At 41.4% G+C, this 27,095-nt stretch overlaps 1 protein-coding gene across 8 annotated transcripts in view; it reads right to left on the minus strand.

The window, feature by feature from the left end:
* Rnf38 (ring finger protein 38) overlaps positions 1-27,095 on the minus strand; it is a 100,102-nt gene that overhangs the window by 38,543 nt on the left and 34,464 nt on the right. Inside the window, exons 1-2 of one of the 8 annotated variants that reach the window (XM_090330266.1) lie at positions 12,157-12,249; positions 4,249-4,296 (exon numbers count right to left, since the gene is read on the minus strand). The exons of 1 other annotated variant lie outside the window; for it this stretch is intronic. Coding sequence is in view for 2 of the 7 variants with exons in the window: in XM_090330260.1 (XP_090186386.1) it covers positions 4,147-4,296 (150 nt within the window). In the remaining 5 variants the exon portion in view is untranslated. Of the gene's footprint in view, positions 1-4,146; positions 4,297-11,010; positions 11,123-12,156; positions 12,250-12,677; positions 12,773-27,095 lie in introns of those variants that run through there. 6 more of the 8 variants (XM_090330265.1, XM_090330260.1, XM_090330261.1 and 3 more) reach the window with 6 other exon arrangements.

Below are 27,095 nucleotides of genomic sequence, written 5' to 3' on the forward strand. Positions count from 1 at the left end.
TTCCTAAGGGTGGCATCGAATCCTGATGATCTATGTTAGATCTCAGCCTCCTGAGTACCTAGGATTACAGACATAAGCCACTAGTACCTGGCTAATGAGTTTTTGTTTGTTTGTTTTAAATAAGTAGGAGTGAACTCTAAATAAAAAGTACATTGTTTGGGGCCGGGAGTTTGGCCTAGTGGTAGAGTGCTTGCCTAGCATGCATAAAGACCTGGGTTCGATTCCTTGGTACCCCACATACATAGCAAAAAGCCGGAAGTGGCGCTGAGGCTCAAGTGGTAGAGCTCTAGCCTTGAGAAAGTCCAAGGACAGTGCTCAGGCCCTGAGCTCAAGCCCAGGACTGGCAAAAAAAAAAAAAAAAAAAAAAAAAAAAGTACATTGTTTGGTGAATACATAAACCACAAGTATAATCACTTATTACCATCAACAACTATTGTGTATTCTATATATGCAATTTTTTATGTGACTAGCAGTATAGTAGGTTTACACCAACATTCACCACAGATGAATAATATATTGCACTAGGACACTGTGACAGTTTTATAACTAGGTAATAGGAAATCTTCAGGTCTGTTACAATCTTTATTTTTAATTCAGTCAAGTTAATGAAAATATCAAAAATTTTGAGTTAGTGTATGGCAGTGGGAATTTAACTTCTGTTGCAAATAATACAGCATTTGGTGTTTCCATTATCATCCAGCTATGCTGCAGAAAGAGCAAGTACATTAAACCTACAGGGTCATGCTCCATTTGCAAACTTCTATAGCATCCTCTAATAAGCTTTCATCACTAGTTTTCCCATGGTTAATTGAAATGGTATCTGCCCATCTAATTCATACAGATGCCCATCTACATGAACTAATACAATAAAATGAAATCTACTTTCTCATCTATGCTTGGTGCCTGGTTGGTGACCTCGGGGTTGGCCTCCAGCAGCACTGACCCTCCATGGCTGCTCCGCTTGGCCCCTCACCACCTCTAGGTCTGTTACAATCTTATGGGACCAATGCCACCTTTATGGCACCGAAACATGCAGTATGTGATTGTGTAAGAAAAAGAAGACCCCGAGGGACTCCTATATTCAATGCTGAATAGATGATGAAAAAGAGAATAATAGGTGAAAAAAGACAATAGAAATTTTAAGGGTGCAACTAAGAAGTTAGGTAAAATGAACAACAAAAAATATCCTCTGAACTTCCCAACGTGGAGGCAAATATCAGAGCTACTTTTTTTTTTGGCCAGTCCTAGGGACTGAACTCAGGGCCTGAGCACTGTCCTTGGGCTTTTCTCAAGGCTAGAACTCTACCACTGGAGCCATAGCACCACTTTTGGCTGTTTCTGTGTATGTGGTACTAAGGAATTGAACCCCGGTCTTCATGCATGCTAGGTGAGCACTCTACCACTAGGCTATGCTCCTGGTCCCCAAAGCTACTTCCTTTATAAGATGATTTGGTATCTACTATGGTGTATCTCCTTAAAAGAATTTTTAGGGGCCTAATATGGTGTGGCTCAGGTTGAGATCTAAAGATAAAGGTTTGAAGCCAGCCCTGAGAGACAAATCTGAGAGACTGTCACCTCCAATTAACCAGCAAAGAGCAAGATTGTAGGTAGATCTCTGCTATGAGCAATAAATATAGTCATTACTTCTATAGAAACATTAAAATGACAAATAAATGCGTCAAGGAAAATACAATATTCATGGTAGTATTGCAACAGGAACTCTCCAGGAACTCTCCTTTGACACAGTGTCCCGGACATAAAAGATGGTCCTGTCCCATCTAGGAAAACTCTTCTCCTGTTCTATGCTCATGTTCTTGCATGCAACCATGCTCAGTTATGCTGTTGTCCTCTATGTCTAGAGATTAATGGACTTAACCAAAGGTTTGTTTTTAACCAAAGGTTTGCATGATATGACTGTGGTGTTTGATTGTTTATAGTTGGTTGTGCGGCTTAAACTCTGAGCCTGGGTGCTGTCTCAGCTCTTCAGCTTAAGACTAGTGCTCTACCACCTGAGCCACAGTGCCACTTCCAGTTTTTTTCATGATCCTTAGATCTCAGCCTCTCTAGTAGCTAGGATTATACAGGTATGAGCTACCAGCGCCTGGCTTGACTGTAGTGTTTTTTTGTTTGGGGGCTTAATTAATTAATTAATTTTATTTTGCCAGTCCTGGGTGGGGACTGAACTCAGGGCCTAAGCACTGTCCTTGGGCTTCCTCCCACTTTCCTATGTATCTGGTACTGAGGAATTGAACCCAGGTTTTCGTGCATGTTAGGCAAGCACTCTACCACTAGGTTAAACTCCCAGCCCCTTGACTGTGATGTTTTTATTTTTCCCTTTTTTGTTCATTGTTATAATTAAAAAACCAAAACCACAATGTTCTTGAATTCAACTATGGTGTGGTATGATAATGCTTGTCAACTTCCAAAGCAGGTTTTGTGAAAAGTCATACAAAAAGCAGTGAATAGGAGTAAAATATTGTGCTTCCCATCAACATCTCAGCCCTTTTAGGAAAGGTAAATGACAAAGAAGATTTATTTTCAGTCTAACAGACTTTCCTGCCTGGGCTAGAACAGTGATTTTTAAATCTCAGCCTATTGGGTAGTTAGGATTAGAGGCAAGAGCCATCAGTACCAACGATAATCCTTTTTACTTTTTGTTAAAACCCAGGAGCTGGAGGGTGAGTATAACTCAGAAGTAAAACATATCTTTAATGCATTATGAGCCTGGATTTAATTACCAGAATCAAAACCCTAGAAATAGCATTTGGTAGCTACTTTCTAAATTTAAAGGTTGAGTTAATGCTTAAGAGACTCAAAGGGAATTCTGAGACCATAGAAAATGTAAAAGTATTGGCTGGTAAAAATTGTCAACTATCACTCATCTATATGCTATTGCATGGAGACTGAAGGTGTAGTCAAAATAGTCAATATACCATATAATTCCACAGCGATGCCTCTTAACACAGTGTTATGTTAGGAAATTTACAATTTATGTGCTGCAGAAATACTTGTTGATTCCTAGAGTATATATATAGTAGACAAGATACAGATCAAGTTTGATCTGAATCCCTGTTCAACCAATGGACGTTACTGGGCTTCTTGGTGAGCTTTTTCAAAGCCTAACTCCTTATCTAGAACCTAGTTTGTTATTGTAGCTGTTGCATGGCTCAAGTGGTCAGAATGCACACTTCTTGCAAGAGTGAGGCCTTGAGTTAAAATCCAATACCCCCCAGTAAATACATACGAAACAAAAAACCAGCATAATACCAACAAAACACAAGACTAAAGAGCCATGGATGACCTAAACAGGTACCCCAGAAATTTCATATGACCAACAATATGTCATAAGCCTTTCCCTTTTAAGTCAAACTTGCCACTCCTACACAAACAGAAAATGAGCTGCCTCTATCCAAAAGATCTAGGCTTGTTTATGAACTATTTCTTAATACTTTAGGTTAATATATATACAAACACATGTCTTAGTCTACAAGCAATTCTATAATTTGCTTTATTCTATGTTAATAGCAATAGTCACTTCCATTACTGAGACATTTTTCTCTAAGAATAGAAATTGAAGAAAATAGTAATGATTTATGCAAACTGAGAATTCTTGTGAATAACCTTATGATGGTTTTTAATATTTTTCACCATGTTTTTATCCCAAAATAAACCAGATTACATTTTGTCTACAAGGGCTCAAAATACACAAAGGCAAATATATTAACATTTTCTCCCAGAAATATATATTACTGTGAAACTTAGGCACTACAAGCAAATAAGTAGCAATGGCTGTAAAAAAAGAAATGTCTATGCCCTTTCATTTTTTTCTTTCCTACAGACTTTACATATTTAGTATCTTCTACTTTTTTATATAACTTATTTTACTAGGACAAGTGATTAAGACTAAATGATCAAAATACAAGAATAGTAAGTCAAATTAAGTCAATTTACAGTAGTTTAAGAGAAAGACAACTGTTCTTCAGAAAAGTTGGCTGGAAGTTACATTGAAGAAGTCCTGTAAGAAGAATATTTATCCTCATTACAAAATAAGAAGAAGGTATTAAGAATTCTGTTTTAAGCCTTCCTAGAAGCAATCTAGAATGTGACTTTCAGCCCTATGTAGGGAAAGGGTAAATATATAAGAACCTGGAAGAAAGCTTTGAAGTGAGCATCCTCTTGAACGGTAGTGTTCTGATCACTTGGGAGAAGAGGAAACAGGCTCTGAAGTCTCACCCTTTCACAAATCACCTTGTTAGGATGGCCAGGTAGAGGTGCTGAATTGGCCCCGGGAGATATCTGGGAAAAAGAGGGAGAAGAAAAGGATAGTTCATGGCTAGCCACACCAATATGAAGAATCACGCCTAATGAAGGACAGTGTAGATGTTCTAGCAGTTGATGAGTTAGCAAAGACTGGAAAGAAAAATTAACTATAAACATAAAACAGAAGAGTGTCAATGGTTGCCTCTGACAATAGAGCACTTACAAAAAGGTTTGAGGCAAAAACAGCACAGCTCCAAAATAACAAGTCCTCCTTTTTCCCCAATTATATATTATTATCTTTTTAGTCAGCATTAGTTCTAAAATCTTAAAGGCCAGACTTCATGCTTTAAAAAATACAAATCTGAGTCAAAGAAAGCTGAGTGCCAGTGGCTCATGCTTGTAATCCCAGTTTGATGTCAGCCTGGACTCTCTAATTAACCAACAAGAAGCCAAAAGTGGAGCTGTGGCTCAAGTGATAGAGTGCTAGCCTTGAGCAAAAAATACCCAAGGACAGAACCCAGGTCCCAAGCACCCAGGTTCAAGCACTAGCACCAACACAAACAAAATGGAAAACATCCCTGAAGTAAAATCACACACCTTAAGTACATAACGAGTTCTTCTCTAGACTAAGAATATTTTTTTCTTATGTACATTTAGTTAACCTTCCAAATGATCATGCAGAAGAATACAAGACTTTACAATATTTGTGGTAAAACTTCCATCCCTATAATACCTACAACTGTATACTGTATGACATTTAGCCACCTCATGTTTAACTGGGAATATATTCACAGTACTCTGTAAACCTAGCAATTTTAGCACTCCATAGACTGAGGCAGGTTACAAGCAAGCCTGGACTACACAGATACCCTATCTTCCCCCCCCCCAAAAAATAAAAACAAAAACCCACCACCAACAGCAGCTAAACCTAAGCCAGCAACCTTCCTAAGGAATAACGAACAAGATAAACCCGAGTAAATGACTCTTTCAAATACTTGACTTGACTATGAGTCCCATTTAACTCATTATATAGCATTCTAACAATCATGACTATCTCATGATTATAACACTGAAAGGCTATGGGCTTGTCTCTACATTAACATTTTTTTTGCTCTAACACTGCTGTTTTACAAATTCATTTTAAGTGTCCACAGGTGACAGACAAAAAGGGCATGGTTTCCTACCTTTAACAATATGGTATTTTAAAAAAGCAAAAGGAAACCATTGTACAATATAAGTACTCTGAAAATAGCAAGCACTAAGTGGTTTGGCAAGGGACAACAATGTAGTAGTGAAGAAATGGTAAAACGTTCAGAACAGCTAGACAGTGAAAAAGAGAAAAGCATGAAGTCAAATGCTAATTATATTAGCATATTTGCTGTAATAACCTTCATTTAGTTCATTTATTGATGGTTTACTATTTATTAACTTGGTAAGTAGCCAAATCTATTGGTAAGGGTAAAAATATTTCCAGTAAAACACATAAGAACAGGAATTTTAGTTGTTAATTTGTTACATAAAATGTTCTGGACATAAGCTAAGACTTATTTCTCTACCACAAAAATAAATGTCCCAGTATCCACTATCAGTACGAGGGAGTATACATTGCTAAATCAAGGAATACCTATTGACTGTCTCCCAGAAGCCAAGAGTTTTATAAAAGGGAAAGAAAATACAAAGATTAGCCCGGTGCTGGTGGTTCCTGCCTGTAATCCTAGTTACTCAGGAGGCTGAGATCTGGGGATGGCAGTTCAAAGCCAGCTGGGCACAAAAGTCCGTTAGCCTCTTATCGCCAATTAACCACCAGAAAACTGGAAGTGGCGTCGTGGCTCAAGGGGTAGAGCGGTAGCCTTGAGCTGAGGAGCTCAGAGATAGTGCCCAGGCCCAGAGTTCAAGCCCCACAACCGACACTACCACCACCTCGCCCTCAAAATAGCCAATGTAGGGCTGGGAATGTGGCTTAGTGGTAGTGTGTTTGCCATGCATTCATGAAGTCCTGGGTTCAATTCCGTAGTACCACATAAACAGAAAAGGATGGAAGTGGTAGTGTAGCTCCAGTGGTAAAGAGTGCTAGCCTTGAGCAAAAGAAGCTCAGGGACAATACTCAAGATCTTGAGTTCTGGGCTGGGAGTTTGGCCTAGTGGTAGAGTGCTTGCCTAGCATGCACGAAGACCAGGACTGGCAAAAAAAAAAAAAAAAGATCCTGAGGTCAAGCCCCAAGACTGGGCAAAAAAATAAATAAAATAAAGTGTAAAATAAGTGTAAGCCAGTCTTATGGCTCATACCTTGTAATCTTAGCAACTCAAGACTGGGATCTGAGGACAGAGTTTCAAAGTTAGTCCAGGCAGAAAACTCTGTGAAACACCTATTTCCAATTAGCTGGCAAAAAAGCCAGAACTTGAAGCATGACTCAAGTGGCAGAGTGTAAGCCTTCATCAAAAAGGCAAGAAATAGCCCAAAGTCAACAGGAAAATGACCTAGAGATGTGCCTAACGCAACAGAATACTTGTCTAGAGAGTATGAGGGTTCAGTCCCCACAGTTCTGCTCCCCACAAAGAAAACAGGGACAAATCTTTAAAGCTGGGCACTGGTAGCTTTTAACTGTAATCCTAGCTACTCAGGAGGCTGAGATCTGAGGATCACAGTTCAAAGCAGCCTGGGCACTAAAGTCCATGAAACTCTTATCACCAGATAACCACCAGAAAACCAGAAGTGGCACTATGGCTTAGGTGGTCAAGCACTAGCCTTGAGCTCAGGGGCAGCGCCCAGGCCCAGAGGTCAAGGCCCATGACCAACCCCAAAACAAAACAAGAAACCCTTCAAGATATATTTTTGTGTATGTTTGTGGTAGACTACCTACCTAAGATGTCCCCACCTTTTTGTTCTAATTCTCCCACAACCCCTTGTAGGTGCATAGGAAAGTGCATATATTATCCTAGTTATTAGGTTAAATCATACTTCAAAATGGGAGTGATTTAAATAAGGATTCCAAATTAAATGACTACATTTATCAAGAGGGATATCCTAAATGGTCCTGTCTTAAATCAGAGAAAGCTCTTATAAGAAGAATTGGGCCATTCCTGAGAGGGTCTACAGTCAAGCTTCAAACAAGATGCTGTATTGTAAGAAGACATATGAAGGGGATAGACTCTAGGAGCCTTTGAGAAATGGAAGTTACAACTATCAAGAAAATAGAGGAAGGTCCTACCATCACACAAACGACATTCTATTAGCAACTAGTGGGCTTGGAAGAAAACTCCAAGTCCTGATGAACTCACAGTTCTAGCCAGATTAGGCAGTAAGCGAGGGCCTTAGATATTTTCAGCATAACTTCCCTCAGTTAAAAGTATTACTCTATTATGCCAGGCTATCAATACAACTGTATCAATACTTATACCAAGAGTCCTACTCAACAGCAGAAAACACAATATGTGTATTCAATCAGAATAAAATTTATTACACAAAATTCAAGGAACAGTTTCTGCAGGAATTTAATTATGAAAGGTATAAATTAACCTGGCTCTATGTCAATACACAAGAGTTCAAAAGGGTTTTGTGACTGAAGTAGATAGTACTACATTGGATCAAGAATGTGTCATTGTAGCCGAGTGCAGAGGCTCAGGCCTGTAATCCTTAGCTACTCAGGAGGCTGATGGATCAAGGTTCAAAGCCAGGCCGGGCACAAAAGGACTTGATACTCATCTCCAATTAATCTCTAGAAAATGGGAAGCATGGGCTGGGAGTTTGGCCTAATGGTAGAGTGCCTGCCTGGCATGCATGAAGACCCGGGTTTGATTCCTCGGTACCACATCAGAAGTGGTGCAGTGGTTCAGGGTAGAACACTAGCCTTGAGGAAAGCCCAAGGACAGTGCTCAGGCCCTGAGCTCAAGCCCAGGACTGGCAAAAAAAAAAAGAAAACGGAAAGTGGGGCTTGGCTCAAGGGGAGGGTGGTAGCCTTGAGCTGAATTGCTCAGGGACAGTGACCAGGCCCAGAGCCCAAGCCCCACAATTAAAAAAAAAAAATTTATATATATATATATATATATATATATATATATATATATATATATATATATATAAAAGCTGGGGGGTTGTGGGGGGGGGGGGGGAAACGGGTACCAAGACATGTGAAAGGGTATCAATGTATGTGAATTAATGCACCTTCTATCTGGCAAATATCATGTAACCCTTTTACTAATTACAATAAAAAAAAAAAGATATATAAAAGCTGTTTTTAAAAAAGGCTTTGGGCGCCAGTGGCTCATGCCTGTAATCCTAGCTACTCAGGAGGCTGAGATCTGAGGATCACAATTCAAAGCCAGCCCTGGCAGTAAAAGTTCGTAGACCCTCATCTCCAATTAACCATCAGAAAACTGGTAATGCTGTGGCTCAAGAGGTAGAGGGCTAGCCTTGAGCTGAAGAGCTTAAGAGACACTGCCCAGGCCCAGAGCTTAAGCCCTACAACCAGGCCACAGGTGGGGGGTGGGTAAGTCCATGAGATTTTTATTTTATCAAAGTTGGATATGGCAATTGAAGGACCAAAAGTTCAAAGCCAGTCTGGATTATATAAACTTTTGGGGGGGGGGTGGAGAGGACAGCAAACTATCATTATTTGAAGCCAGCTAGCGGCAGGTAAGTCCATGAGATTTTTTTTTTTTTGCCAGTCCTGGGCTTGAGCTCAGGGCCTGAGCAATGTCCTTGGATTTTCTCAAGGCTAGAGCTCTACCACTTGAGCCTCAGCACCACTTCCGGCTTTTTTTTCTACGTACGTGGTACCGTGGAATCAAACCTGGGTCTTCATGCATGCTAGACAAGCACTTTAACCACTAGGCCAAACTGCCGGCCCAAAGTCCATAAGATTCTTATCTCCCAAGGAATTCTAAAAACTAGGAGGGAAGCTGTGGCCCAGTGCAGAAAGAAAAAACAAACAAAAACACTCTCAAGGCTAGTGCTACACCCGGGGTTCTATTCCTAGTATTCCTAGTACCTGCACAGACCCCGAGTGCCTGTGCACATGTTCGTTCGCTTCCTCTCTTCCCCCCTCAACAAATGCCCCTTGCTAATTACACTGTATTAGATAAAAATCAGACTTTCTCTTTAAAAAATCATGTACTTAATATGCCTGCATAATCAATAACTTCCTCAGGATGACACAGAATTCTAACCTCTTTCATTTGTGAGATATGGTCAGCTCAGAGAAACTACTACGAATACCTCCCAGTAGCATTCACCCATAATATATGTTTAAGATCCTAGCTAACCTGAGCAGTTTTGCAGCTGTTTGTACATAAACCTTGTAGCTCCCTGCCTACACATATTTTACAGGCCTTTCTGGACCTTCTCACAAAAGGAGATGTGTTACTTCAGAGGAATTCTAATCTGGACCACAAAAGAGAAAGCAAAACCTCAAATAAAAATCCTTAAAGTAGTAAATGTCTATACAATAAATACAAATTTTAACTTCCCATAGGAAGAAGGCATGACACATCAATAGACATTATGAGGGAAAACTTTCAAGACTGGTACACCTCAAAATCAATACCATCCAGTTTTAGGACAATGATCTCTAAAATCCAGCTATTAGTCCTATTCTTGAGTTAAGGCAAACTAAGTAGACTTGGGTCTTTCTAGAAGCACCACAAAAGCAGGAGAAGACAGGCTCCCCCATTTCCTTTTCTCAGCTGAGTTTCATAAAATAACAATAAGGAACTGTAAAGTGAGACACAGACAACAAAGGAATAAGAAAAGATCCAAGAGTTGAGAGAAAATGAGACAGTACTTCTGATTCTTTTTTACTCCTAGTTCCATAGCCATTAACTTATTACAGAATTTAGGCATTTGACTTACCTCCTCTCTCCACAAATTAGGTATTTAACAGGTCCTCATAAACAAACTAGACTAAAGCTATATGGTGAAAATAAATGTTTATCAATTTTGTTCTCTTCAGAGAGAAAGCAATTAAGCAAGCTTTAAGTTAAATAGAATAAAATTGAGTGGGGGGGGGAGAGAGAAAAAAAACAGCCTTGGTATCCCATGCCTATAATTCTAGCTTCTAGGAGGCTGAGATTCAAGGATCATGTTTTGGAGGAGTCTGGGCAGCAAAGTCTGTGAAATTCTTGCCCCTAATTAATCATCAAACAGCTAGATGTGGAACTGTGGTAGAGTGATAGAGTTGCTAGCATTGAGTGCAAAAGCTAAGGGATAGTTAACTCTCAAGCCCCAAGTTCAAGACCTTGTACCAACATACATACATACATACATACACACACACACACACACACACACACACACAGTGAAAACTATTGCCATATGTGTGTATATACATGGATCCACACACCATGCCACATAACATCATGAATAATTAAGATCTTTCTAGCAAGACGAATTACAAAATAATACTATCCCAACCAGAGGAAACACAAGACAGAGAAACTAATGGAACAAATTAGAAATATTTTCATTATCTAACCCTTTGAGAGACTTTCATTTTCACTCATACTTCTCAGAGTAAAAAAAAATCAGCATAAATAGAAACAGCCTAGTAATGTAACATAACTAAAAGCCTCATTCATTGCTGTTGGCAAAGATCCATACATTATGATGGTCACAGATTCAGTTAAATCTGTCTACCCCAGGCTGTTCCAGTGGATAAAGTTATCAATCCACACAAAGACTAATACCTGTGAGTTTAGTTTAGATACAACAACAGAATATGTACATTTTTTTAACAAATACAGGAACACAAGTTACCTTTTGTAATCAAAGAAAGTATCAGAGGTGAAGGTGGAATTAAGTCTAATTCTTTTAAGTCCAATTCTTTCAGGAGAGGATCTGAGGCCCACAAGGCCAGTCTGTGGCAGAACATCTGTTAAAGCCTCCAATTCTCTTAGCAAAGTTTTACAGAAAATTATAGGAAACAACTTTAAAGTGGGACTCTCCTATAATGAACAGAATCACGGTTAGTTTTCAGAAGATGAAATACATTATAACAGTATATGAGACAGGAGGAAGTGGAGAAATAGTTAAATTTTTCCACCTTTTGATTTTGTGTTTAACCTTACAGTATCCATTATGATACCTATATTTCGACTTGTATTAGTATGTCTACGCAAGTTCTATTTCTTCCATTAGCGTTCCCCCAAAACAGAAACAAAAACTGTGAATGGATTATTTAAAAAGAACTTATGGCAAATGTGTTAACTACAATAGCATTTGCAATCAAGGCCAAATAGGACCCAGTAGACTTGAGATTTTAAGGCAACAAACAATCGTACATAAGCGTAAGGGCGTTGAGTAAATTTAAAATTTCACCCTAAATCCACTGCTTAAAAAGGCAATTCTTAGGATGCATTTAACTTTCACTTCTATTTATAAGAAAAGAACTAGCATGCCCAACTTTTACTAAATAGCAGACATCAAATTTGCAACACCAAGAAAAGCGCTGTCCCAACAATTTGCGTGCACGAAACAAAAACTTTATTCTTTGGCCTTCAAAAACTCTCGCTTCAAAAACCAACCTCTCCTTCAGCCCTGAAAGGGAAAACTTCATGCACTGAGAACGAAGCGCAGCCTGTCCACCAACCCGAGGGGGCAAAAAGCCACGAGAAAGGACCCCTTCCGAACAGGTTCTGCGTTCTCCGAGGTGACATCATTTCACCTGCGCCTCGGCTAAAAGGGAGGGAGGGAGAATAGGGCCATCTGCCAGGAGGCAGCGGTCAGCCTTCCCGCTGACTGCAGCCGCACCTCCTCGCACCCACCATGGAACAAAGAGTGCCGGGCTGCCGGGCCAAATCTCCCTCCCGGCAGCTGGGAACGGCCGCGAAAGGCTCCCGCCCGCCCGCAGCTCGTCCCGCCCTCGCGCTGGAGCCAACCAACGGCCACCACAGCGGCCAGTACCTGCGAGGGGAGGCTCAGCCCTGCGGGGCTGCTCCCGCGGCTCCTCTCGGGGCCGCCGCCTCCTATTGTGACTGCCTGCCCAGCCAGAGGCCAGCTCGCCAGCTCCGCCGTTCCCGGGCCTCCTCACTCCCGGAACCTGGGCTCCGACTGAGGCGCTGTCACGGCGCTTCCTTCTTCCCGGCACCATCACACGGGCCGCTACAGGAATCGTCGGCCACACACAGAGCTAACAGAGTCGGCTAACGCCTGGGAGGCCCCATCTTCTCTGCCCCGCGTCCCAACCGCCCCAGCCTCAACCTAGCCCAGCACCTCCGCACGAGGGGCCCGGCCCCGCCCCGCCGCGCCGCGCCGCGCCCCGCCCCGCCCCGCCCCGGTGCTCGTGGACCCAGCCTTTCGGCGCGCCGGCGCACTCCCCTGCGCTGCGCGCGCAGGCGGCACCCCTCGCTACAAGGCCCAAAGAGTGGCGGACGCGCGTTCCTCCCACCCTGGCTCTGGTCACCCCGCCCCTCGCCCACACAAACCTAGCCAGCGCCGCGCTCCGGAACGCTAGCGCGCTCCGCCCCTTTCCCCTCGGCACGCCGAGCCCCCTTTGTTTCCACCCAGCGGGGGCGGGGCTTCCCGCAACCAGGCGCGCAACTCGGACCAGTTCCGGCAACAGAGCCTGTCGCGCAGCACCACTGCGCAACCCCGCCCTGGCTCACCTCGGCCCGCCCCCAGTGCCCAGCCGCTGCAGCCGCTGCAGCCAAAGGGCTTCGGAGGGGCTGGGCGGAGTTTCCCAGGTTTAATTCTCCTCAGTTCTGAGGCTGCAGGTCGGTGCCTCACTCTAAAACACAGCAGTCCCTTCGCTTAACTTTTCACAATGTATGTATTCACGAAGAAGTAGGGAGGTTTTTGTCTCACAATGGAACAAGCAGGCTCCAACCCAAATTGTAGAACTTGGAGGCACCTTAAGCCTGAGGAACGTGAAATGAGATTGACGACTGCAACCTTAGCTCGATTAACACAAGAAAAACCGTTACTGAGTGGTACTGATGTGAAGGTGCGCTAGTTGTAGTCGACAGTGCGGTATGGAAGAGGTGGCCTATTTTTTTTTTTTTTGTGGGGGCCTGAGCACTGTTTTGGGCTTTTGTGCTCAAGGCTTGTGCTCTTGAGCCACAGCTCCACTTTCAGCTATTAGCTGGTTAATTGAAGGTAAAGAGTTTCATGGACTTATCCTGTGCAAGCTGGCTTGCAATTACAATCCTCACAGCTGTGCCTCCTCAATAGCTAGGACTACAGGAGCAAGTCATGGGCTTTTTTAGGCAAATAGCAAGATGAGATGATCATAAAGGTAGTAAGGCAAAATTAAATAAGGACCAGTCAGTAGGAAACTCAGGCTCTACTTCCTGAAGCATTACTTTAACCCTGGATCTCAGGGATACAAAATGGAGGAACAAAACTAAAATGTTTCAAGATACTCCCTCAACATTGTACATTCTGCTCATGAATAACATTACATAGTAATTATTTGTGTACATTATGCTAGACTAAACACCAGAATTCTTGTGTTTGTAACTCTAATGCCCTAAACAAAACGTGGCCTTAGCGATGATGAATCAAATTTCCAGCAATAATACTTTTTGGTTTTTGCCAGTCCTAGGGCTTGAACTCAGGGTCTGGGCATTGTCCCTGAGCTGCTTTTGCTTAAGGCTAGCACTCTACCATTTGAGCCACAGTGCCACTTTTGGCTTTTTCTGTTTATGTGGTACTGAGGAATCAAACTTAGGGCTTTATGCATGCTAGGCAAGCACTCTACCACTAAGCCATTTTCCCAAGAATTCTAGAACAAAAGGAAACTGCAACGTGATAACAGGCCCCTATTAACATTTCCCCTTCACCATTAATGGGGTTATATCCTTATGTAACCCGTTTATCCAGATGATTTTCCCTCCAAGTCCTCTGCCAGTCTTCCAAGGCAGTCCAATCACCCTCACCCCACAGCGTATCTAATCCACGTCTAACTTCTGGATCGTATTCTGCTGCTGTGGATCCCCCTTGCATTAAAGATCTTCCTTAGATCTCACTTAAACAGTTCCTCTATGCAATGAATACCACATTAGAATAGCTTTTCCTTCATATAAGCTATATGGGGGGAGACAAAAAAATTAGAAAAGGTAAGCAAATTACCATTTGAGGGCCAATTATATAAGGCAGATTCCTCAAGTGCTTGTCTAAGAAGCAAAAAGAAAGAAAAAATATCTGTAGCAGTCCTCTAGACTCTAGAGTTCCTTATCCATGATCTTAAGTGAATCCCTCGCCCTTCTGTCAACTTTCAGGCAACCCTTTGTGAGGCAAACTTCTTTACAACCTCTCAAAAGGGTACCATCTCAGCTAAAAAGGACTTTGAGAACTTAAAGGTCAAGATTAAACAATGTTGCCAAAATTCCAGGTGAGATACTCTATCTAAAATATGTATTGTGATTTTTTCTCAGGTTTCTTAACCAGAAAATCTGGTATAAGATCCAAAGAGCAGACAGGATTTTAAGGTAGATTACTCTAGTATTTTTACTCCCTAAGATGGGTCACTTTTGACAACCTAACATGACAGATAAAAACTGTATCAGAATAGTTGCTTAACAGTCCTGCTAAAAATTGTATTTGGTGTCTGTTCACAAAGGTAGAAAGACATGTTGAAGAGCTATCTAATAAAACTTTCTGCAATGGGAAGGTTAAATATCTAGCACTATCCAAAAGAAAGCAGTAGCTAGTTATATATAACTACTGCAGTTGGAATGTGGCTAGTAAAACTACTGAATTATCCATCAGTTTTACAGGGCCGGTAGTGTGACCTAGTGGTAGAGCACTTGCTGAGCATGCACGAAGCCCTGGGTTTGATTACTTAGTACCAAATACACAGAAAAAGCCAAAGTGGTGCTGTGGCTCAAGTGATAGAGTGTTAGCTTTGAGAAAGCTCAAGGACAGTGCCCAGGCTCTCAAACCCCAGAAGTAGCAAAACATAAAAAAAAAAAATTAAAAAAAATCATTTTTACAAGATTACAAATACATAAAGGACAATTCAGCATTGAATTTTTTTTTGCCTTTACTACCTGTTTCCTTGACACACTGTTCTTGTGAAGGTACTTGAGTCATTTAAGTCCCCTTCTAAGTTGAAATGTATCAAAACATTGTTTGCAATGGGGAAGGGAGGGGAGAAAACAAGATGATTGGGAGGAGGTGGAGAGAGGAAAAGAGAGAAGGGATATCAAGGTTTGAGAAGTAATGCACCTACTACCTGACAAATGTAACTGTAACCCCTCTATACATTATCCGGACAATAAAATACAATAATACACACACACACACACACACACACACATATATATTTTTTTTGGCCAGTCCTGGGCTTGAGCTCAGGGCCGAAGCACTTTCCTTGGACTTTCTCAAGGCTAGAACTCTACCACTTGAGCCTCAGCACCAATTCCAGCTTATTCCTATATATGTGGTACCGAGGAATCGAACCCAGGCCTTCGTGCATGCTAGGCAAGCACTCTACCACTAGGCCAAACTTCCGGCCCACAATAATTTATATTTTTAAAAAGAAAAAAAAAACATTGTTTACCAAACAGGAAAAGGCTGAATGAAGTGTCTTCAAATGGATCTGACGTTAACTCCCTCAGTGTTTCCCCTGATGTCCTCTACCATTCTAATACAGAGAATTAAGAGCAGCCACTACAAAAGCTTAGTCTAAGTATCTACTACTCTATAGAAACTCCAGAGGATTTTAGAAATGATCATAAAGTAAGCAAAGTTATTCTGCCCTTCAATGCTAAATTTTACCCTTTTGCCTCTCTCACACACTGGGTTCTAAATTTAGAACCTGTACTTGCTAGGCAGCTGCTTTTATAACTTTAGGAAGTACACTAGCAACTCTATCTCCTCCCTGCCTTTTTTGTGGGTCATGGGGCTTGAACTAAGGGCCGGGGTGTTGTCGTTGAGCTCTTCGGCTAAAGGCCACTGCTCTACCACTTGAGCCACAGCCCCACTTTCGGTTTTCTGGCGGTTAAATGGAGATGAGATTCTCACAGACTTTTGTGCCCAGGTTGGCTTTGAACTGGAATCCCCAGATCTCAGCCTCCTGAGTAGCTAGGATTACAGGCAGGAGCCACTAGTGCACAGCTCATCTTTTCTTTTCTTTTCTTTTCCTTTTGTAAATATTTTAAAATTGCTATTATAAAGGTTTAAAGAAGGGTTACAGTTACACAAGTCAGGTAAAGAGTATATTTCAGCAAGGCACAGTGGCTCACACCTGTAATCCTAGCTACTCAGGAGGCTGAGATCTGAGCATCAAGGTTCAAAGCCAGTCACAGCACAAAAGGACCTGAGACTCTCCAATTACCAATTAACCCCTAGAAAAAGGGAAGTAGGGCTTGGCTCAAGGGTAGGGTGGTGGCCTTGAGCTGAAGAAGTTAGGGACAGCACCCAGGCTGAGTTCAAGCCCCATGACTCACACACACACAAAAAAAGTACATTTCTTTTTGGACAACCTCACCCTTTCTTTTGCTCTCACCAGCACAAAGATTTTTTTTTTTAGCCATAGAAAATGCCTCAGATGTGCACCCATGCTCACTCACTGCGCGCTCTATCACGTTCTTTCTCTCCTTCTCCCCTCTATTCTCTTGTATGAAAGTGTTACTATAAGAGTGTGAGATAATTCATTACTATCAAATTGTACTTGGAAATAAATTTCTTTATGTGTATCCAACCAGACTTTGTCTTTTATTTCTTTTCTGGACCTAGGTGCTGTCCCTGAGTTCTTCAGCTCAAGGCTAATGCTCTACTACTTGAGCCACAGTACCACCACTTCTGGCTTTTTCTGTATATGTGGTACTAAGGAATCAAACCCAGGGCTTAGTGCATTCTAGGCAAGCACTCTACCACTAGGCAACACTCCCAGCCTCTTTTATTTCTAACTAAGCAAAAACTACAACCTTACAATGTATAAAACGTACATCTCATTCTCCATTCATAATCTTTTAGAAAACCACCTCACATTATGTGGATTTGGAAGGCATTACTTCTGTAAATACATTTTCCAGCCCACTGCATAAAAATAATTATAAACAAGCATTATATAAGTGTTACTTAGTATTCTGCCAAATAGTAAATATGAGATTTACTCTCTCATTATTTTGACTTTTCTAGATATCAGGATTTAGCAAAACAATGAAAAGCCAACACTATGGGGCTACATATGCTACCTTCCTTGTCCCTTTGCATATTTTCCATCACAACATCTTACAGCATTACATGTGTAATTTCTCTGTTGAACTCGGTTAAGCTCCTGAGGGCACTTTGTAGTTCTGCTTTGTCTTTTACTGATACCCACTGGAGACATTCTGGAACACAGAGTATGTACAAAGATGGAAAGAGGGTCACTTTCTATTGAAAGACATAATTAGCAGGTAAGCTAGGAGGTAGTGGCTTTCCTGTAATCCTAGCTATTCAGAAGGTAGAGGCCTGGAGGATTGATATTTCTAAACCAGACTGGGGAAAAGGCCACAAGACTCCAATTAACCAGCAAAGAAGCTGAGCCAGCAGGGCACTGGTTGCTCATACCTGTAATCTTAGGAGCACAGTTCAAAGCCAGCCTGGGCAGGCTTTGCCCATGAGATTCTTAAGTCCAACAAACTATAAAAAAGCTGGAAGTAGTGTTATACTCAAATGACAGACCACTAGCATTGAACATAACAGCTCAGAGACAGTGCCCAGTCCCTGAGTCCAAGCCCCAGGATTGGCACAAAAGAAGAAAGCTGGGCTGGAGGCAAGGCTCAAGTAACAGAGTACTCATCCATCAAGCAAGCTGAGCACGCATCATGCTCATGGAGTTTAACCTTATCATTATGGTACGAGAAGGGGATGGGGAAGGAGGGAGAGGGAAGAAAAGGAGGAAGAGGTGGAAAGGTAGAGAAGTGAAGAGGGGGAGGGGATAAGAGAGAGATACTAGAGCTGAGAGCATAGCTCAAGTTGTAGAGTATCTACCTAGCAAGAGTAAGATTTTGAATTCTAACTCCAACATCTCCAAAAAAAATTTTTAATCACTTATCCAAGCCTGACAAGGTAATATACACCTATGAAAGACTGAGGTAGAGGAGGGATCATTATTTGAGGCCACCTTGGGCAAGACCCTATATTAAAACACCAAGACACAGACACACACAAAATCACTTGCTCAGTACACGTTGGGAGGGTAAAGGTCTTCGTGCTGAATCCCAGGCCTCTATTAATAAGAAACCAGCTCTCTACTAGAATACAATTATTATGCCTACTGATTATAACCCACTCCAAAAACTTCAACCTCCATTCCTAAGTAATAGGCCTTTTCTGTGTGGTCTAATTTCCAGTGTTCTAAAGTAGCATTGCAAGTTAGTATTTATTTGATACTTGTCAAATAAACAGTAAACTTCCTAAAGTCAAGAACTAAGTCTCACTGAATTTACCAAGAGATCATAAACATTACATACCATATGGGCTGGGGGCATAGTTCAAATGGTACAGTGCCTACCTAGCAAACAGAAAACCCCAAGTCCAAATTGAGGTATTATAAAGGAGAAAGAGGAAAAGAACTACATGCCATGTATTCAATAAATAGTACAACTAATAATATATAAATATTTCACAGTAGTAACCTGTAAATCTAGTTTCCAAAAAGAAATGAAACACAAAACAAAAAAACAACAACTAAAAAACCACCAGAAGAAAATGGACTATATAACAAAGAAGGCAAAAATAACTTTCACTTTCCCACTAAAGCTTGCTCTACTTTCTTCCAAAAAAACAAGCTAAAAGAACCTAATATGATAAAACTTCTGCAGGTAAAGATGTACTGACCCAAGCCATTAAGTTATTCAGTATCTACAAGGAGGCCAAGACAATCTACTGCAAAACAATAAGCATGAGCAGTTTCACCCAGAAAGTTAAATCTATGTGGAAAAAAAGCTGCCAGTTGAAGCTGCTCAAGACCGGAAGGGGGCAGCAAAGGTCCATCCAAATCCAAGTCCACTGAAAGTTTCAATACATAAACAGGTTATCAATTGGACTTTGATGCAGGCAAGTCAACAGATGACTGCAACTGGGATAAAGGAGCAAAAGCTCCTACAACAATGAGATGTTTAAGGAGTAAAAGCAAATTCAGGGTGAAAAGCTTTCAGAGAAGTAATTCAAAGGAAAAGAATGAATAAACCTGTGTGTCTAGGGTAAACAGACAATGCAGAAAAAAAGAGACCCATACCATACCAGAAATACAGAACAAATGATGCATATAAAGTCCATAACAAACCAGCAGGGAAAAACCAAGAGTGCAAATAAAACACGAATTGCACATCACAGTATATTCAGTCCTTGGAGAACAACAATATAGGGAAGCTGACCCCGAGGTAATAAGGTCTTTGTATGTCTTACCTTTCTTTATGTATAACCTTTAGAGCAGAGTTCTTACTCTATTCTGGAGAACAGAGCAACTTAAAAACAATCGTTCTTGTAGTAATAACTCTCACTGTAATATTATTCCATCAGCTTTATATCAGGGAATAACATTTGCTACTACAGTTTTATCAAATACACTGGATAGCCAGAGGCAAAAAAAAAGAAAGCTAACCACACATAGATCTAGGTTACTGTTTTCAACAAACCTATTAGCTATTGTATAAACCATCTTGTATTCTTAAGATACTTTCTTACATTTAGGTTTTTTTCATTGCTCTGATATTATAAAGATAACATGAATACTCTTGAACATAGGTGTAACTCAGTACGCATTTGAAAATATAACTGAAACTAAATGCATAGCAGAATTGCTAGTTGAAAGGGTATATTGTTTCCTTTCGTTTCTTCATGGTGTTCTGGCTTGATACCTTTAATCTGAGTATGGGAGGTGAGGTAAAGATAGGGAAGATGGTGGTTTGAAGCCATCCTGGGAAAAAAGTTAGCAAGACTCTTTCAACCAATCCCTGGTTAGGTTTTATGGCACATTCCTGTCATTTTAATTATTTAGGAAACATAATATATGAGAATCATGGTCTAGCCATAACCCAATCCCAAAATAGGTTGGGAATATGGCTTTAAGGGAAGGGCTCCAAATTGCCAGGTGTGGTGGCTCACATCTATAATCTTAGCTACTCAGGAGGCTGAGATCTGAGGATCACGGTTCAAAGCTGGCCTGGGCACTAAAGAACATGAGACTCTTATCTCCAATTAACCATGAGAAAACCAGAAGTGGCCGCTGTGGTTCAAGAGTTAGGTGGAAGCCTTGGGCTGAAGAGCTCAGGGACCGGCCCAGGCCCAGAGTTCAAGTCCCACAGTGACAAAAAAAAAAAAAAATGAACACAACCACATGAAGAGAACCACATGAAGAGAAGTGCTAATACCTTCTGAGCTTTGTAGCTGGCCAGTAGCAAGGAAGTGCCCAATCCTGGTCGCACAGCCATGAGAAAACAAAATTTGCCAAGAATATTCATGAGGTGGGTGGGTGGAAAGAACTAATCAAGACTAGATGAGGGGGCCAAGAGCGTGGCTTAGTTGCCTATCATGAATGAAGCCCTGGGTTTGATTCCTCAGTAGCACATACTCAGAAAAAGCTGGAAGTGTGGGGTTAGGAGTTTGGCGTAGTGGTAGAGTGCTTGCCCAGAATACACAAAGACCTATGTTCGATTTCTTAGAACCACATACACAGAAAAAGCCAGAAGTGGTGCAGTGCCTTAAGTGGTGGGGCTCCAGCCTTGAGAAAGCCCTAGTACAGTGCTCAGGCATTGAGTTCAAGCCCCAGGACTGGTGAAAGAAAAGAAAAGAAAGAGTGAAAGAAAGAGAGAAAGAAAGAAAGGAGAGAGAGAGAGAGAGAGAGAGAGAGAGAGAGAGAGAGAGAGAGAGAGAGAGAGAGGAAGGACAGAAGGAAGGAAGGAAGGAAGGAAGGAAGGAAGGAAGGAAGGAAGGAAGGAAGGAAGGAAGGAAGGAAGAAGGAGAAGTGGCACTGTGGCTCAAGTGGCAGAGTGGTAGCCTTGAGCAAAAAACATCCAAGAACAGTGCCTAGGCCCTGAGTTCAACCCCCAGGACTGCCCCCCCAAAACAACAACAACAACAAACCAAAGGCTTCAAGACTTACGTCCCTTAAAAGCCATCTATAAAAGTTTTTGTATGTTAAGCCAGGCATGGTGGAAAGAAGTTTTTGTATGTTTAATTTCTTGTTCCTTAACCAGTACTATTTGAGAATGTTTGAAAATTCAGTCTGTGATTACTATCAGAAATTTGTGACCGGATGTGGTGGCTCAGGCCCGTAATCCTAGCTACTCAGGAGGATGAGATTTGAGGATCTCAGTTCAAAGCCAGCCCAGACATTAAAGACCCTGAGACATTTGTCTCCAATTAACTACTAGAAAACCGGAAGTGGTGTTGTGGACCCAGGGATAGGGCAGTAGCCTTGAGCTAAACAGCTCAGGGACAGAACCTAGGTCCAGAGTTCAAGCCTCATGACTGACAAAAAATAAAAATAAAGAAATTTGTCATCTCCTCAATTAAAAATGGTAGAATCTGGGTGCTGGTGGTTCACACTTGTAATCCTAGCTACTGAAGAGGCTGAGATCTATAGATTTTGGTTAGAAGCCAACCCAGGCAGTTAAGTCCATGAGACTCTTATTTCCAATTAAAAAAACAAACAACAACAACAAACTCAGAAAAAGCCAGAAATGGTGCTGTGGATCAAATGGTAGAGTGGTAGCCTTGAGAGAAAGAATCTCAGAGACAAGACCAGGCTCTGAGTTCAAGCCTCAAACACTGTGTGAGCATAAGCATGTGTGAGTAGCCAGGTGATGGTGACTCATGTAAGTAATCCTAATTGCTCAGAAGGCTGAGGATTGGGGTTCAAAGCCACCTCTGGCAAGAAAGTCCATAAGATGCTTAGCTCCAATTAAAAATCAAAAAGCTAGATATGGAGCTGTAGCTCAAGGTGTAGAGCACTAGCCCTGAGCACAAAAGCTCTGGACAGTGCTTAGGTCCTCAATTCAAGCTTTAGGACCAGTACTAGATAGATAGACAGACAGACTAACCTATAGAAAACCATGTCAAAGAGGGCTCTGAGACTATCATTCAGCAGAAAAGAATACTGACCCATTAGTGTTATCCACCAGGAAGAGGGAAAAATAGAAGCCTGTATGAAACAAATCCATTATCCTTGTAGCCCAACAGCCATTACTGCATGTAATCCTATTCTCACATCTTCTACCATAAATACCCATACACACATACATACACACCCTCCCCACACACAAATGCACACCTATGTACATGCACACATACACAAGAAAACATTCTAAATGCAAAGCAGAATTATTATCAGGAAGAAAAAAGTTGTTCTGGCTTCTGCCAAATAGCCATAAACGTTCCATTAAAAGTCATATTTGGGGGCCGGGAGTTTGGTCTAGTGGTAGAGTGCTTGCCTAGCATGAACAAATACCTGGGTTCGATTCCTCGGTACCACATACATAGAAAAAAGCTGGAAGTGGTGCTGAGGCTCAAGTAGTAGAGCTCTAGCCTTGAGAAAGTCCCAGGACAGTGCTCAGGCCCTGAGCCCAAGCCCAAGCCTGGCAAAAAAAAAAAAAAAAGTCATATTTGATCTTGTTTCCTAGTATGTTAAACAAGTAATAGACTTTTTAAATAAGAAAAGACTTGAAAAGCAGAAACTCAAGTATATACTTGTCCAGATTGCTACAACACTTAGAAGACCTTCAAGATTCAATCACAAGCTGGGCGTTGGTGCCCACTGTTGCTCAGGCCCTGAGTTCAAGCACCAGGACTGGCAAAAAAAAGAAAAAAAAATTTTTAAGAAAAAAGAAAAAGCCATAAGTGGCAATGTGGCTCAAGTGGCAAGAGTGCTAGCTTTGAGCAAAGAGTATCCCAGGACAATACCTAGGCCCAGAGTTCAACTCCAAGGTCTGCCCCCCGCAGGGCGTGGTGGCTCATGCCTGTAATCCTAGCTACAAAGGAGGCTGAGATCTGAGGATCGCAGTTCAAAGCCAGTTCAAAGCCAGCCCGCAGTCCAAAGCCAGCATGGGCACTAAAGTCCGTAAGACTCTTATTTCCAATCAACAACTAGAAAACCTGAAGTGGTGCTGTTGCTCCAGGGTTAGGGCAGTAACCTTGAGCTGAAGAGCCCAAGGACAGCACTCAGGCCAAGTTCAAAGCCCCATGATCAACAGAAAAAGAAAAGAAAAAAACGAGGCCAAGAGTTTGGTTTAGTTGTAGTGTGCATGCCTAGAAAGCACAAAGACATGGGTTTGACTCCTCCGTACCACATACATAGGGGGAAAAAAAAGCTAGAAGTGGTACTATGGCTCAAGTGGTAGAAAACTAGCCTTGAGAAAGCCCAAGGACAGTGCTCAGGCCCTGAGCACAAGCCCAGGACTAGCAAGGAAAAAAAAAAAAGGAAAGTGTGAATGTTAAATTTTTTGATGAATTCACTGATTTTGATGTTCTAAATATAGAATCTAAGCATAGTAACAACTACATCAAGCACCATACACAGATAAGAATCTATCATAACCCCGCCCCTCCCACACACAAATTCTCCTTTCTTACCAGGTAAAAAATCCTAAGTTCCAATCTCTACAACACTTATACCACTTGCTAGTATGTGGTAACATAGCAAATTATTTGTCTAACAGGTTCATCATCCTCTTTAAATGTAGGAAGCAATAGTACCCACACTTAAGTAGTAGAGTATTTACTGCTTAGAGAAGTGCATGGAACATAGAAATAAACTCAATAACATTACTGTAATATTCTTGCTATCATTCATAAATATAATAGGATGTGGCTATCATTCCTCTTTAACAAATAAGAAATCATATGGTTTACTATGTGGTACAGCTGGAATTTTAACTTGGAATGCTTTGAAGCACATGTTCTTTTCGTGTTGCTTTCTGGGGTTACTTCACAGGTCAATGAGGTATTTGACCGAGGCATATTTTCTAATTGAGCTTCAATGTGATCTGATAAGACCTAAATTATTATACATTTTATGCATTATTGAAATATTTCTATTATGAATATCATATCTAGAAACATACTACATTTCTTAAAAAGAAGCACAGAAGGCTGGAAGTGTAGCCTAGCAATAGAGTGCTGACATAACATGCCTGATGCCCTGGGTTCGACTCCTTGGTAATACATACACAGAAAAAGCCTGCAGTGGTGCTGTGGCTCAAGTGATGGAGCACTGCCTTGAAAAAGCTCAAGGACAATGCCCAAGCACTGAGTTAAATCCCCAGGACTGGCCAAAAAAAAAAAAAAAAAAAGCACAGATTTCTGACATGAAGCAAGAAAGGGATGTCATGGCAGAGCAGTCTGACTATTTAGACTAACAAACAGTCACAATAACTATTCATTACTATTTGGGTAATAACAGTCACGAGTCAGAAAAACTAATACCAAAAGGATCTAGGTAAAAACGATTTAAAACACTGCCCACCAACTAATCTCTAGGGTCTCCACAACTTGTTTCAATATCAGTTGTACTACTATCTGTCAACTGTAATCTCAGACAAATTAATCTGTCTAAAATTACTAACATAAAAAATGGAAATAAGGCAATCCCTGTTGGATAAGGTGTTGTAACTGTTTTAAAAGGTTAACTTTTTCCAATACTTCTCTGCTTTTTGTTTTTCATAATGCAAGCAGCCATTAATAGTAGCTTTATTGCCTTATCTCTCCCATTGGGGAAAAGCATGTTGCAAAAGAGCAAACAACTCACCAGGTGCTAGTGGCTCACACCCGTAAACCTAGCTACTCAAGATGCTGAGATCTGAAGACCAAAGTTTGAAGCCAGCCGGGGCAGAAAAGTCCATGAGACACTTGTTTCCAATAAGCCACTCAGAAAAAGCCAGAAGTGGTGCTGTAGTTCGAGTGGCAGAGTGCTAGCCTTGAGCACCAAAAGCTGCTCAGGGACAGTGCCCAGGCCTGAGTTCAAGTCCCCAAGGACCAGCAAAAAAACAAGAAAAGAAAAAAGAAAAGCAAATTCCATTTTGTTCAGTGAACTGTCTAAAATACCTAGAATGATTCTTAACATAAAAGATACTCAAATACGTAATAAAGTATTTGTACCTAGAAATTATGTATTGTGGCTCTTTAAATGAACATTTTTTTAAAAAAGAAAAAGAGGCCAGGAGTTTGGCCTAGTGGTAGAGCGCTTGCCTATACCTATACAAAGACTCAAAGACTCAGGTTGGATTCCTCAGTACCACATACATAGAAAAAGCCTGAAGTGGTACTGTGGTTCAAGTGGTAGAGGACTAGCCTTGAGAAAAAAGCCCAAGGACAATGTTCAGGCCCTGAGATCAAGCCCCAGGACTGGCAAAGAAAGAAAGTGGGGGTGGGGGGGATGCAAGGCAACTAAATGAACATTAAAAATATAAAGTAATGGGGGCCGGGAGTTTGGCCTAGTGGTAGAGTGCTTGCCTAGCATGCACGGAGGCCCGGGTTCGATTCCTCAGTACCATATACATAGAAAAAAGTTGGAAGTGGTGCTAAAGCTCAAGTGGTAGAGCTCTAGCCTTGAGAAAGTCCAAGGACAGTGCTCAGGCCCAGAGCTCAAGCCCAGGACTGGCACCTAGCATAAATGAAGCCCTGGTTTCCATTCCAGAGAACCACATACAGAGAAAAAGCCAGAAGTCTCACAGCTTCAAGCTTTAAGCTGTGACCAGCTAGGATTACAGGAATGAATCACCAACAACCAAGTTTTTCAGCCAACCTCTTCATCTAGTTAGCTGCAGCATAATAAGGGAAGAGGGTTTTCTTTTTTTTTTTTTTTTTTTTTTTTTTTTTTGGTAGCTGTGGGGCTTGATGGAAACTGGAAATAAACTACTGGCTTCATCACTAAGCAACAAAGTAATTCCAAAATGGATGTGTCATTTGTTCAACAGGGAGGCACAAGCAAACTATGAACTAGCTTTTGATAGTTAGTGGACCCTTCAGAACATTACCCACAGAAGCAGCTGGAGGTGGCCTAAAGGACCCAGGTTTCAACTCTCTCATTTTTTGTTATTGTTGGTTGTAGAGTTGAAACTCAGGGCTTGGACACTCTAAGCAGCAGTGCCACTTCCATTTTCTGATGGTTAATTGGAGATAAGTCTCATGTACTTTCCAGCCAAGACTGTCTTTGAAGTGTAGTCTTCAAGATCTCAGCTTCCTGAGTAGCTAGGATTACAGGTGTGAGCCACCAGCATCTAGCTGGGAAGAGGCTCTTGACCAAAACAAGAAATTAAAATTGCTTGGACTAGTCTGAACTTGGAATTACCAAAAGAGGCAGTGACACATAGGAAATAAGAGGAAAACCTCTAAAAAATGATAGTGGAAAAGACTAAATTTAAGACAATCCACTATCACCAGCCAGATGTGCCAAAACATCCAGCTAGCACAAAGGTCAGGTCATCAAAGCTGATGATGAGTATTAGGAAGCTCCCAAGACCAAGTTTCTTTAAAGATAAAAAGAATAGGGGGCTGGGAATTTGGCCTAGTGGTAAGAGTGTTTACCTAGCGTACATGAAGCCCTGGGTTCAATTCCTCGTTATCACATACACAGAAAAAAGCCAGAAGTGGCATTGTGGCTCAAGTGGCAGAGCACTAGCCCTGAGAAAAAAAGTGTTCAAGGACAGTGACCAGGCCCTGAATTCAAGCCCTGGGATTGGCAAAGGAAAAAAAAAAAAGATGGGACAGGCAGAGCCAGGCACTGATAGCTTAGGCCTATTCAGGAGACTGAGATCTGAGGATCAAAGTTCAAAGACAACTCAGACAGTCCATGAGACTCCTATTAACCCACAAAAAGCTAGAAGTGCAGCTGTGGCTCAAGTGGTAGAACAAGAGCTTTTAGCAAAACAAAAAACCTCAGGGACAGCATTCATTTTGAGTTGAAGTCTCAA

The sequence above is a fragment of the Megascapheus bottae genome, chromosome 3, assembly GCF_031878675.1.
Source record: "Megascapheus bottae isolate mThoBot1 chromosome 3, mThoBot2.hap1, whole genome shotgun sequence".
Taxonomy (NCBI): Eukaryota; Metazoa; Chordata; class Mammalia; order Rodentia; family Geomyidae; genus Megascapheus; species Megascapheus bottae.